This window comes from Chlamydotis macqueenii, chromosome 1, assembly GCF_036417535.1.
Source record: "Chlamydotis macqueenii isolate bChlMac1 chromosome 1, bChlMac1.mat, whole genome shotgun sequence".
NCBI lineage: Eukaryota > Metazoa > Chordata > Aves > Otidiformes > Otididae > Chlamydotis > Chlamydotis macqueenii.
The window spans coordinates 11,933,707-11,948,495 of record NC_141556.1 but is presented as its reverse complement, the minus strand read 5'-3'; the positions used below and the strand labels follow the sequence as shown (position 1 = coordinate 11,948,495).

Below are 14,789 nucleotides of genomic sequence, written 5' to 3'. Positions count from 1 at the left end.
CAGAATCAAAATAATGCCCAAAGAGTTTCAACAAAGACCCATTAAAATGTTTAAATTATTTTTAAAAATACAGTCTCCATCTGTTACCACCTGGAACTAATAACTTTAAAAAATTTTTTTTTAATCTTCTCTGAGTTCAGAAATTATTTTCACTTTTTTTTTTTTCCAGAAATCTACCTTCTTTTTTTTTTTTTTTTTTGAGCTGAACATAGCTCAGTTTTGAATTGAACATTAGCTTTTATTTTTATATACTATGATAAAATATGATAGAATAAACCACAATTTTTCTAAGGAACTCATACATTTTTAATCCCCGTTATCTGTCTCCCTTGAACAGCCTAAGCGGCTTTTGGAACACTCTTACATAGTAAAATGATGAAGATTTGTTCTTATTTTTTGGCATTAGTGTTGCTCAAATAAAAAAGTGATAGTTTTTCCCAGGATGGCTTGACGCACATTTACCCAATTTTCAATGAAACATACTTCATTATCTGATAGCTGCTTCTTAAACAAAAGTATTTCTCTTTAAACATGCCTCTCAAGTTTTTTTTGGTTTTGTCCCAAATCCATTTTTCAGTTCCATTTTTCCCTCATTCTTTTTTTTTCCTTTTCCTGATGTTCTTTTCAGCAGAAAACTAAAAATAAGAGGAAATTGTGAAATTAACATGGAAAAGAAAAAGCATATGAAGACTGGAAAATGGATAGGGTTTAATTTTAAAATTCTAGTTAAAATATTTGCAACTTTGAGAAAACAGTCAAAAAAATAATGTTTTAAAATTTTCAGAGACACTCATGACTTGTTTCCACATTGCAGACCAGTTCCAATTTAATCACAGAACAGACTAAAGATAATCTATGTGGTATATGCACATTCTGTCCTTTGAAAAAAATTGGAGTGTAATTCTTTGACAAATAGCTAAAATACCTAAGTCACTTAGGTAGTTTTCAAAATTGTATGTATAATCAGCATTCTCATGTTAACTTTGTGCCACTTATAAAGCTATGTAGTGTTATAGGACACCCTATTTCAATAAAAATCAATATGAGCAGAGATATTTTAAGTTACATTCCAGAACTCATGAATTTATTACAACTCATACTATGCACAATAATCAGTGTTTCCTCTGATGAAGTATATTTTTTTTTGGTTTTTCTTCTACTTGTTCCTTCATTTGACCTCTGAATTCATGAAACATTTACTTGCTTCCTATCAGCATGCATCCACATGATTTGAATACGTGAAAGCTGTAAACCCGATATTTAACAGTAAACAAGAAGAAACTCATGTTCTGCAGTGCAAGGAAATCTTAGTACCATCCCACTTTGAGCGTGCATCTTAACCCAGATTCTTTCACCACCAGTCTGGCTGGTACAGTTCCAGAGTTACATGGTAGTGCATTGATTTGGTAAAACTTTCTATTCAGCTGTAATTAAATATTGAGGTGTTAAAGGTGAATCTGGTTTAAGATGAATACCCAGTTCTGCTTCTAGGACAGAGCCCACCCTAGTGTCAGTAAGCATCTAGGAAAGAAAATGCTCTGAATTATTTTCTTTAGTTAAGTTACACTGCATTTTACTGGGAGAAGGATCTTTTCTGAGGCTTGTTGGATTTTCACTTAATTTTTTATCAGATTTGCTCAAATTTGTTCTCAATAGACAAATATAAGCCCCCTACAGTGAGGACAAAGATAGCTATTACTACAACATAAAATTAAGATCCAGGTAATTGATTCCTTCTATTTCTACTTTTCCTGCTATTGATAAGCGCCTTTAGTTTGCTGTAGTCCCCTCTCATCTTCTGGGATTCTTCCCTCTGCTGACCTTGCTGTCTACTGTCTTTGCAGTACTGGTTAATCATCTGCATTTCTGAGTGGCTGAAAGCTCCCACAAAGTCCTTTGGGTGGAACTGCAGCGCTCGCACGGAGCTGGCCCAGGTCCAAGGGGACCACTTGTCAGTCATGAAGGCCACCATCTCTGAATCCAACACTTTGAAATTGATCTTTGCTAAGGTCTGCTTGAAGCTGTTCTCTGTTGCGATGCAGTGGTAAAGCCCCCGGTCGCTGTCTTGGACTGAGCGAATGAGGAGTCCTTGCTCAGTAGCTATGATCCTCTCATTCAGCTTGACCTAAAGGGCAAAAAGGCAGAAAGAACTTAGAATCATAGAATCATAGAATGGTTAGGGTTGGAAGGGACCTTCAAAGGTCATCTAGTCCAACCCCCCTGCAAGGAGCAGGGACATCCCCAACTAGATCAGGTTGCTCAGAGCCTCATCCAGCCTGGCCTTGAACGTTTCCAGAGATGGGGCCTCCACCACCTCTCTGGGCAACCTGTTCCAGTGTTCTATAACTCGCATCGTAAAAAAATTTTTCCTAATTTCTAATCTAAATCTACCCCCCTCTATTTTAAAACCATTACCTCTTGTCCAATCGCAACAGGCCCTACTAAACAGCCTTTGCCCATCTTTCTTGTAGGCCCCCTTGATGTACTGGAAGACCGCTATCAGGTCTCCCCGGAGCCTCCTCTTCTGCAGGCTGAACAGCCCCAACTCTCTCAGCCTGTCCTCATAGGAGAGGTGCTCCAGCCCTTTGATCATCTTCGTGGCCCTCCTCTGGACCTTCTCCAACTGGTCCATGTTATGGAACCACACAGCATTGGACCTGTTGATAAGTCTCACTTCAAACACCTCTTTCTTTCTTAAAGGTACTACATTTTCCTTTATCACATCTCCCAGATACCACTGATATTGCTACTTTTAGGAAAGAACTTACCTCAAGGTAGGTTAAGTGTTGTTAAAGAAAAATTACCTCAATATTTTCATTCTTTATTTTACAATAGAGTTGATCAGGATGAAGACAAAGATACAAATTTGGAGACTACATGAAAGATGGGTTTTCATCATGTTCAAATAGCAGAGCTGAGGAAATGAGTTGTCTTTTTCTAGAGTTACACCCCTGACATTGTCTCTTCTAACGCCTGATTGCTGCTAAGACTCAATGGAAGAAAGGTGCAGAATTGGGGATTGATCTGACATTGAACACAAGGTGGCTTCTTGTTAAGTATTTTGACTTTGAGCAGATTCCTGGGGCTAACTTCTGAAGAACTCTATCCACACTGCAAAGTCTATAGCTTGGTATAAAAGTTTTCATCGCAGTGGCCTCAGCTGGGACTTAGCTCACTGGAAACCAAGAGCAATTTTCCTACTCTCTTATTTCCTTTCTGGCTTCAGACTCTGGACAGTCTCACGAGATGGTCACATCATCCGAAGAAGCAAGTTACCACAGCTTGTTCAGTTATCATCTGATTATAAACAACTGTGCACATGTCCCTTTGCATATCAGTTGTGAAGCAAAAATCCCTAATTCAACCTGTAATGAAAGAATACCAGTGCTGGTACTTTTATGAGTGATTTTTCTGTTTTTCCACTGCACTTATATACCTGATTGTCTTGGGAATTCATTTCTTTATTCTGCTATTCTGTTACTGTAAACTTTTGTAGACATTGTGGAAGTTAGATTTTCAGAAATCTGAGAGCTTGAAATGAATTCAACCCTTTGAATGCTTTAGTTTGTCTGTTGTTATTTAAAACTGCATTGATTCTAATATATTTACTAAACATAAGTACAGAAAGGGGAAATGTTCTGCTGAAACAAAGGGTTAAAAAATTGCACCTAGATTGTCAGGACATGGCTTGAGTCCTTGAAGAGTCCATGAGAAAAATAGCATTAAAGACTTAGTGAAAGGCTTGTAAGTCCTTTCTGATTTTGGAAAATGGCCTGATATGAGAATAATGCTTTTCAGTATTTATAATCTATCAACAGACACCGTATTACTTAATATTTCCTTTCAAAAGATGTTCCTTTTTATTCATATAGTAACTGACTTGGATTTGAAATTGATTTTCTCCCCTTTATTACTTAAGGAAGGTACATTCCCCATAAACAATCATACTGTATATTACAGTGCTGAAACTCGAGAGCCTTAGAGAGCGCAGTAATGGAAAATGTGATTGCACCATGGTGGGGAAATGCTTTTGTCAATACATGTTCTTAGCCTGGACTAGTTTCTTGCTAAAGAAACCTTTCACATTTCTCCCACTTTTGCCTTTTATCTCTTCAATAGCACAGAAGGGCTACTGCATGCTGACTTCTTCCTGAACTTTATACAGGTTATTGCTTTTATGCCTATTTCCTCAGATCAATAAGAAGTCCTGAGTGCTGCAAACCTTCAGTTTGCAATTAGTATGGTGTGAAGGAAAAATTCATTAACTAGTTCCCTGACTTTAGGGGCTGATAGGAATTTTCTGATAGCTGTTCTGCTCTGATAGAGATCACTGAGGCTCAGGAGTCAAGTCCCAGCTATACCAAAGAGTGTGCCCTTATTTATATGAGTAAAGTGCTAGTTACTGTCCTGCATCCACACAAATTCTCCAGCTTCACTGTAACCAGATTGTCTGATCAAAATACAAACGCTCCCTTGCCTTGGTCTAGGGAGTGGATAAGATGCTAACTGAGGTGTCTTTCAGAGCTCCTGCTCAAATTACTCACCTCTTTCCTCCTGTCATTGTCTTTCTGTAGCAGCCATTTAATAGAGGCCTGAGGAGATTTGGGTGTGCATTCGAGAAAGGTGGTGTTGTTTTTCACTCCATATTGAACTACTTCTGCAGCGTTTCTGTATGCTAGAAATAAAAAAAAGAAAACAGGTCAAGCTACTGTGAATGGTGATTTGATATAGAAAGTAAATAACCATTTGCAATACAGGTAAAATGTCTGCAATAAAGGTAAAATGAAGTATATCTGATCCTGATATTGGCCAATAATAAGTAATTTAGAGCACAAAACTTTCAATGAAATGAAATGAAATGTGAAGAAGCACATCCACTTCCAAATACCACTGTTTTCAATGCAACACGGTCTGTTCTGAGAAAGCAGATACCTGTGGGCTGGTAAACTTTGCTGATGGGATAACTGAGCTCAGAGACACTGTTCCCTGAAATGATCTCATTCTCTGCTGCTACAAAAACGCCTGTCTAGAAGTATCCAAGGGAGAATGAAGCATTTAATATTTTTTTTTCACACTTCACCGTTTATGAGTTAGGAAAATGTGGTTGTACAACTCAAAATACAGCAGCGTGCCCCTCTATCCCAGCTGCGTGCAGTATCCCAGGGAGGCGAGAGAGGGCAGACCTGGCTCCCGCTCCTCCGCTTCTCTTACAAAGCAAGGAAGGGACTTGCCTCTGAATCTGAAATGCAATGAATACATAGACAGGCCAGCAACAGAGAGCAGGACAGATTTACAGCACTCCAGTAACACCTGGGCAAGTGCTGAGTGTACGTCATCGCTTAGGCTTGTGGTGCCCCTTTAAAGTCTTGACAGACAAACAACTGGCAGCTGCCGATACGAACTTTTAGATGCTCATTGCTTGGCCCAAATCATAATATTTTTCCTGAAAACAATACAATTCCAGATTTAAAAGCTTACTTCATATATGAAATATATGAAAGACTTCTTTTTTTTTTTTTTTTTGAGAAAGGAGCAATGGATACCAAATAATAGAGAAATGCAAATACCTAGAGTCTACATGTCTGAAATCAGACTCTGTTTTTGCACAGCACTAAGACTGGTTTTCCTCAGACGCTATCTCCCATTCTTTTCAGCTTCTTTCATCAACTGATACGTGAAATTGTAATCTGTTCTACTAAAGGAAGGAGACTTTGCTTGGTCCTAATCTTTCAAAGTTTTTAGCACATTCTTTAATGAGAATACTGTGGAAATACTTTGCATTCAAAGACCATAAGCTAGCAAAGAGCTTATCTGTGGGCTGACCTATCTGTAGCTGTGGAATAGTGAGAATCAGAGCTGTAACACATTATTATTTTTATGTACACTGGAACTAGGCATATCACAGAAAAGCCTTTTTGTCTGTTTAATTGATCAATTTCTAACTTGTTACCTACTCCATACTACTACTACTTATACATGATAAGAAAAAGATAGAGAGAATACAAATGCTTTTCTCTAAGGGCAATAAGGGCTAACACAAGCATAACAATATGAAACAGAACATTTGAAAAGCAATCATACAAGCCCTTTGGTTCTCGGTGATCTATTTAAAAATTGCAATATGGCTAAAATGTTGAGTTTATACATGCTGAGAGGTCTAAAGTATGCAACCTATCATGTTAAAGACTTTGTTTCGAGATCATGGTTCTCTATGAACCTGGAAGATTTCTTGCTGTCGCCTGACTCTCAGCTCTTTTGTCCTTTAGGCAGATTTCATTTTTTCCCCAAACATAGTTTTGCTATAAATGGCTTTAATTATATTTTGAAAGGCTCTATGTTGCTGTTTCTTTTCATCTTTTTTTTTTTTTTCTCCACTGGGGAAACAACTGCCCTATATCCTACTAAGCTATATCCCACGGCTGCCACCAAAACATCTTTTATAAAGCTGCTAAAACACATAAACCTATAAATACATCCACATTAAAAAAAGTTTGGAAAACAAGAAACCTGTTCCACAAGACTGTCAAGGTTTAAATACTTGTTTCCCCTCAGCCCAGAAAGCAGACACTTGACATTCTCACATTTTCCATGTCGAAAGAGGAGACACCCACCCCTAGGACAGACAATGGGTGAGCGGTCACAGCACATGCCTGCAAGGTAGGACACGCAGCTCAAGGTACTTCATGATTCAGAGTCTAAGCTTTACTGTGGATCTCTCAGAGCTCAGGTGCATACTCTAATGGTGGGGTCATCTTTTGTAATTACCTGTTCAACCTATCCCACTTCATATAAATGACCTAATACTGAGCCATGGGGAAAGACCCGCTGGCGCTGTAGACTGCTAGCTAGAGCACAATTAGCCGCATTTGGGCTGAGGGATCCACATCCAACTGACTGTTGTTATCTGTTTTGATCCAGGAGGTGCTTCCGAGGGACAGGGGAGACAATTTCAGTGGAATTATTATTAGCTGAACCTTTCACATGTAACTCTTAAAGCACTGTTCTTTTATTAAAAAAATTCAAAAATTTACAATCAGGTCTATTATTTGTTTTCCACATGGTACAGATTAGAATACACTTCAAAATGCAGGCTCAGGAACAGAGGTGAAAGGAGCATTATTCTCTAATGTATGCCCTTGGTTTGACAGCATACACTGCCACTGCCTAGCTCAGACATGCATGGGATAGAAGAGGATTAAGCTGCCTTTATGTACTCTTGCTATGGCCATATTTGACTGGTGTTACCAATCTGCAGAAAGTGTTAGCTGGGAGGGCAGAGCATTGGCTCCCCTGTCCACTTATTCCATGCCAGGCTGACTAAACAGTTGCCCAGCTGAAAATAAGAGACTTCATAAAGAGATTTGGAATGGTTTATTTGCCCATATGAAGGGAGAAAGGAATAATCATAACTCCAAAGACAGGCCTAGAACCTGCTTTTTGCTGAAAGATATGCTCCAAAACTAAATATGGCATCAAATATTCAGAATAATTCTGAGATTCAAGACTTAAATGCATGAAGAGGTGTCAATAAAAACTGAAGGGATTTAGAAGAAGAAAAGTCCTCAAACTAACTGTACTAATTTCTAGTCAACTTCTTTTTTCACGTACACTGAAATGTATTTCATGTTTATCATTTTATCGTATATATGCAAGTTTCATGTAATTGCAAGGAAAGAAGTTAAAATCAAATCAAAACAAAACTCAGACTTGGAAAATAATTATGCTTTACCAGTAAACCACACAGATAATGTGAGTTATGATGAATCACATAAAGGAAAGCCATGTGTTTTTTATATAGCATGAGGATCTCTAAATTATAGTACCTTTCAGGTTGAAACCTCGGCACTGAGTCAGAGGGTTTCCATGTCTCACGTCTTGCCTACGACTCCTCCTGAAATATTTTGTAAAAACAAAATGTTATTCCAAGATAACTACACTGCAAATAAACACTTTTTTATTTGTGGATTTGTTTTTTTTTTTTTTTTTTTTACTAGATTAACCGTTATGGATAGTTCATGACCTACTGTGAGTGTGCTTTACTCTTGCCAGGCTTGCCAGAGTGAATATATGGTTTAAGTGAATAATCAGTTTGCTGAAGTTTATAAAATGTACTTTTGGTAGGTAAAGGTTGTACTTTTGGTAGGTAAAGTAGTTTTTTCAAAGCCAGAAGCCCCAGCTGGATCTCTTCATAAAAGCAAGCACCTAAGAATGAGATGCAGAAAAGTCACAGTGTTCATGACTAATGCACCAACAGAAAATTATGATACAAGGCATGTTCCCTCCTTGATTTTGGCAGGCACCTCATTTTGGCAGCCACCTTGGTAGCAGAGTGACTGAAGTATTCATATAGAACGGTGGAGAGCTAAGAGTCATTTCTGTCCTCTACTTGAGGGTATGTGACTATTTCCAAAAGATACTCAAACTCACCAAGTCTCAGAATACTTCCAAATGGGACTTTGTTATATTATTTGGATGCCAGATGCAAAATCATAATTCTGTATTAAATTAGCTATGGAGCATACTGGGATTGGGAATAATTTCAGTCCTCTTCAGCTAGGAGGTCATAGTTCACAGAATTCAGTGCATGAAAATCTGGTATTCAGGTTTTTTTTTTTTATTAAGATATATAACTTTGATGAATATTCTGTAAATTAGCTCAATATTTTTCAAGTTCAGTAAAACATATATTGGGGATAGATTGTTGCAAATAGATGCGGTTGGGATATGTAACAGCTGTACTCTGAGCTATGCACTAATGACTTGCAAGATCAGAAACCATAAAAAACCCCTGGAGCTCCAGTACTGCTGACTGGAGGGTAATGCCTCTATGGCCACATTATTCCAGGTACTCCACAAACACCCAGAGACAGTGTTTATAATCAATCCTGTGTCACCTGATCCTTCACTGCATTGTTTTAAAAAGAAATATTTGAAAAGTGATATTTCAATGGAGTAATTTCTGACATTCCAAGTATATTTTTGATGTTTACCATCAAAAATATTTCAAATTATGCCTTGGGATCTTAACCTTTGTGAACTATTTATGTGATTCAAAGGAGACAACGAAGAATTTCTGAGTACATTACAAGATTCCTGTGCTACCGTGAGGTGCTCCACAGTCACAAAAGGCATGCTGCTTGCATTAAGCAGCTCTGAGAATGTAAACTTGTGGTTTGATATTTATAAAAAAAACGTGAGAAGATGGTGCTTAGAAAATAAAAATAATACTGTCAGGTGTTTTGAGGTAAATCAATGTTGGATGAGGAACCACAATAATCCAGTGTCAAAAGAAGCAAAGAAGCAAATAAGGAAATGTGTCCAGCAGATATTACTGTCTAGACTATGGGATTTGACTCTAATTGCCAATGTTTTCTCCTTCATAATCTCTCTTGTTAGATAAAGGACAACTCATTTCCTTCACATATGAAAAACATATTTTTTTCCATACAGTTTTAGAATTATTATTTTGGTTTGATATAAAAAGCAAATTGCAAACAAAATGTCAGCATGAAAGCAAGCCCTAGTGGAAATAACCCTGAGTGCACATAATGGGGATGGCAAGGAATCCACTGGAAACTGCACAGACTGGCTATACCTGACTGTTCATTATATCTTTTGACAGCTATGTTAGTGTAGGAGTCAGGAGGCCTGAGACTCGGGGATTTTTCTTTTCTTTCCTCCGCTCCCGCTCCGTCTTTTGACCTTTGTTCCTTGGAAGAAAACAATCAGTTTGCAGACTGAAGGCTGAATATGCTGAGTGAAAGCAGTAAAAACCGCAGGTACCTTATCAATTGCTACATGGTCAGGTTGGGCTTTACCTTTTAATGTCAAATAAGGAATGAGTCAAGAAAACTTTGCAATAACAAAAGTAATTGTCTTTAATCCTCAGGGATGACATTGTCATCAGCTGGTTGGGTCACTGGAGCAGAGCCAAACTTTGCCTGTTTCTGTCTGCCGCTTCCCTTCCAGTAGGTAAAGGAGGGAAGACCATTAACTGTATCTGGTCTTCTGCATCTGCAGCTCAGGTGCAGGCAGAGAGCAGAGTGGCACACAGCGGGTAAAGCTCTAGCGTACATCTGAAAGGTTTGTTCCTCTGCAGTAATACCTCATTGTGTATTCTGTAGCTTTGTTTGTATATGAAGTGAAATCTTAGTAATACAAGAGCTCAGTACAGCCTCCTGCTATTAAATATTTCCCTTGGGAGGAGGAAAGCGGCTCCTGTTTTGCATAAGAATTATGAGATGGACTTTTAGCTCTGTTGTAAATTAAAGAAAAATTGCTTTCCCTGTCTGCTTTAATAAATCTTATGTCAAAAACCCCAAATCTGCAGGCATTACACGGAAATTACATTTGCCTAAAATTTCTCTGGAAATAATTCTTCTTACTTAGGAGCAAATGAGGAACAAAAAAAAAATTACTTTATTCCTTAGACAGCCCGAAAGATATTTTACAGTATTTAGGGCTATCATAATTACATCCATAGTGAGCAACTGAATTTAAGCAAAGGGAACAAATGTTTCACTGATTTTGTGTGCATGAGGCAGAAGGATTAATATTTATGATTAGAAACGGAGAGGTTTTTTTCTTTTTTTCAGTCCATCGCTTTAAATATGAAAAGGCAAGCTCTTTATCATACACCTTGGCAGCATACACTCCTAGGTGGTGAACAATGCCAAGCACAATAGCTATAGAGGTATTGTTTGTACATGCTCCTGAAAGGAATAACTTTCCACTTCTCCACCACATTATAACACCCCAGGCTACCTAGCAGAACAAAAGCCTTCCTTCCTCACAGACTTCACTGGGTCGCTAAATGCTGCTCACCTTTTCCCTGTAGGATAAAACCTGGAGCAGGAGTTGCCATCCCAGGCACAGTATGGATCTCGGGCTAGGCAGCAGTCAGCGCAGGCAGTCCCATAGATGTGGCAGCGATGCAAAGATACCTGGGTGACCCCTTCGTCTGAGCTCACGTACAACTGTTGCTGTAGAAGGAAATGGAAAGATTTATTTCAGATGTGGAGGAGCTTCACCTGAGACTTGGATAATACACCTAAAATCTTTTCAGTTAATTCTGGAATTAACTCAAGACCAAGAGGGGAGCCACTAATATATATAAAGCCAAGATCAACAGAAATCTCCCAGGTGAACAGGCCTATAATATTTCCACCTTCCTGGTAGAAAACACATAGAAACACTGGGGAATGTTAATGTTTTTTGGACACTGAGTGCCATTGTTCTGGGGCAGACAGGTTGAGTTAATATTGCTCAGATTTGAGGACTTGGTTCTTATTCAGTGAGGATTATTGGCTCAAGTGTTTGAACTGAGTATTTTCTCTGTGTATAGTCAATTTAATAAATATTATGCAGAGTTCCTAGTTGGATTCTCCAGTGCATAGATTTCCAAGACATAAAACCTAGAGATTATGTTAAGGCTTAGGGTTAGATTCTGATAGACTTATATACCTGGAAAATAGGCCAAAAGAACTTTTATAATAAATGAGAGCTTTTGCAAAAGAAGTTCAAAGTGAATAGGTCATCATCAAATTCTATGCCAAAATGACTGTTTTTCTCAGAAACAATTAATCAATTATTCTTAAAATATAAAATTAATATTTAATAAAAAACTTGAAACTTCCCTGGTCTTTTTATTCATAAAACTAAAAATTATACTGAATTCAATTTAGTGAATAATATTTACTTATTAACAGCTTTGTAAAAAATTGAGCAACATGTTGCTTGCAAAATTGTGGAATACATATTTTTAGTTTGGGTGTTTAACATTTCAGCAGAAATCCTCTCAGCTGTTTTCATCATTTTTATTGACATTGTTTATTACTAATAAACAAACATGCACAATTGCACCATGGACTTAACAGCCCCAGCACTGCCTTTTTGCATTGACCAGACTTCCAAGGGAAAATTTCTATTTGAGATTTATAGAAAAAAAGAGGAGGGCAAATTTCCTCTTTCAGTACTTTTTTTTTTTTTTTCTGTAATCATCAAATAAAACACACAAAAAATTGACACTTTCAGTGAATTAGAAATTATACATAATGAATAGAAATTGTTTTATCTTAGTGGCTCTGGGGCATATAAACAGCTCATGCAAACTTCAGCCAAGTTTCTCCACAGTCATCATGGAAAATCTCCTGCCTATATTTAGTATGCTGCACAACAACTGATATTCTAACATCTTTAAGTCAATTTATTTCTCAGTTAATACGCACTATCCTTTACCTTTTTTGATGAAATCTTCATTGTTGTTACAGGAGAATTACTCTGAAAGACAAAATTCCAAACCACATTTTCAAGGACTCTCATTATATATTGTCTCAACATTGAAATTTAAAATTCAATAAAACCTAAGTAATTTCTAAGAAAACTATGAGTTTTCATATCTGAGAAAAGCATCACTCCTAGTAATTTTTGCTATTTTCAGAAGTAAACAAATGACATAAACACAAGTAATGTCTCACTAAATGTATTGGCTAAACTCAACTGCATCATTATTACTCATGTGCATCAATAAGTTTCTGTACACTTCTAGTTCACCTGCATCTGCGTTACCTCAGCAATATAGGAGCAATGTGTTTGGAAGCCATTACTTGCACTTTGTAACACAAAACAATGTTTGTTCCTTCGTGATAAAGAAAAATCATACAATAGCTCATGCATATTTACCACATGATCCAGATAAGAATATGTCATATTTCTCCTACATTATCTACAGTGCATACAGTCTGGTTACTGTCCAACATATACTTTCAGATTATCAATGACCAGAATATTAAAAATGGCATGTGTGTTACTGAAGGTTTCTTTCCCAGAGACAGCACTGTATACTACTGTGTGTCAGCACCACAGTCTATTACTGTTTGTGTCCAAACCAAACGTTAAAGAGCTGGAAAGGCAATTATCACATTCATTGCCTTAAGCAAGTGAAGCAATTCATTATTCTCATCCAAAAAAACTGATAAAATTGATAGTAACAAAAATGTTCAGCATTTTTTTTTTAATTTAGCCTTTGCTCAGTCACAAAAGAAAGCCGCAACGGTGGGCCAGGATTAATTGCAGTGGACTACAAGCAGAGCAGGGAGGCCAGGACTAGAAAATCTGGCTGCGAATCATGTGAATTGGCAAAGGTTTTAAGGAGTTGAGAGCTGTTGTAGTATTTCATTAACTGTCTGGAGACTCAAGGTCAAATGCAACATTGGATCTGATGCCACATTCTCTTTTCCTTGCTTATACTCTGGAAAGGAATCAATGATTTGCTTATTCTCAATATTTACTAGCACACAGCCAGTGATCCCACTGCCCCTCTCTCGGAGAGACTCATCAAAATACTGCTGTGCTGCCTGCACAGATTGCAATGGCAGAGGTTATGACATCATAATTTTTAGGGTCCAAGATAAAAAAGCCTGTTCATAGAGGCCCAGAAACAAGGTTTAGAGTCAGAATTCCTCTCCGCCTGCATATCTGCTTGCTGTATTAATTTACCTTTCAGTAGATGGAATTAGTAATACTTGGGTGAAGGTTACTCTTTAGGTAGTATTACTCACATATATCTTTTTTAAAGAGAAGTCTTCAACAAAAGGCTATGAAGCCTAATGATGCCTTTATGGGGGTTAACACTGAGTGTATTCCTTTTCTTAAAGAAATTGTTAATGCTGTCTGTCTAGATAAAAAAAAAACTTAAGTTTTCCTTTTTGTATCCCCTCAATGAAATACAGAAAAGCCCATGACAAAACTCTTAACTAAGTTTACAGATACATACTACCATTTGCCCTGAGACTACCTATTTTAAAGAATAACACATTCAAAATTTTGAAACAGATTTTTCAACATGAGGGTGGACATTTTCTCCAGGTTATTACAAGCTGCTACATGCCAGAGTGATTGACAGAGGCTATTCTCTTATTTCTCCCTGTAGTTGTTTGTGTTTCTTTTCAGCTTATGTTGTGCTAAGCTTGCAGCTTTCTTGACTCCAGAGGCATGTGGCTTTGAAGAACTGGAGTTAAGCAAAAAACAACACTAGTCTGCTTCCATTCTGCAGCTCAGAATCAGGAAGATTATCAGATAATCAAAGAAGCACAAAAATCTTAGATTCCATCTGTAAATAGCAACAGTGTCAATAACATGATGCCAATGATAAAAGTTGCCTTCTGGCAGCCACTATAATGTGACCTTGTAAAAACGTGATTATCAAAATCCTTCTAGCCAATATAACGATATAAAAAATAAGCAACTTAAATATAGGGAAAGAAAAAACCTTAAGCTAGATAGAGCCTTCATAACAGTGGACATTTTATATTTCTCTTTGGGTGGATGTCAAGCTGACAGTACGCACATTTACTCGATCTTTTATCAACTCACAGTAGCCGTTGCCAAAGGCTTTTAGAACAAAGTGTTTGTGTGAACATTGGAAGAGTAAAAGTAGGAGCAAGTCAAACCTGAAAAACCTCCAGTTCTTCTAAAATGAGTTCTCCACTTGCAGAGAAGTTGGTGGGTAGGACAACAACTTTTTGTACAGTTCCTTGATCTGGAAAAGATGAGAAAAAGTGAGACCATGTGACAGAGAGAATTATCAATTATGAAAAGAAACCATCAAAGCAAGCACCGTGACATAGAGAAAGGTAAGAATTGTTCAGTAATTTCTAGGGTTTAGAGTCAGAAGGAACCCCGAGATGATTCCTTACATAGGAATACTACATACAGTATTATTCTCATATATGAACATGAAGAAGTCATGGTAAAACTTTATTTACTACTATTACTGTTACCGTTCTACA

At 37.4% G+C, this 14,789-nt stretch overlaps 1 protein-coding gene across 1 annotated transcript in view; it reads right to left on the bottom strand.

Annotated features, from left to right (window-relative positions):
• Positions 1 to 217: 217 nt before the first annotated feature.
• Positions 218 to 14,789, bottom strand: part of SEMA3C (semaphorin 3C) — a 125,416-nt gene continuing 110,844 nt past the window's right edge. The window contains exons 13-18 of the mRNA XM_086745740.1: positions 14,451 to 14,539; positions 12,238 to 12,279; positions 10,825 to 10,982; positions 7,824 to 7,891; positions 4,545 to 4,675; positions 218 to 2,125 (exon numbers count right to left, since the gene is read on the bottom strand). Of these exons, the coding sequence (XP_086601866.1) occupies positions 1,712 to 2,125; positions 4,545 to 4,675; positions 7,824 to 7,891; positions 10,825 to 10,982; positions 12,238 to 12,279; positions 14,451 to 14,539 (902 nt within the window). The 3' untranslated portion in view covers positions 218 to 1,711. The remainder of the gene's footprint in view (positions 2,126 to 4,544; positions 4,676 to 7,823; positions 7,892 to 10,824; positions 10,983 to 12,237; positions 12,280 to 14,450; positions 14,540 to 14,789) is intronic.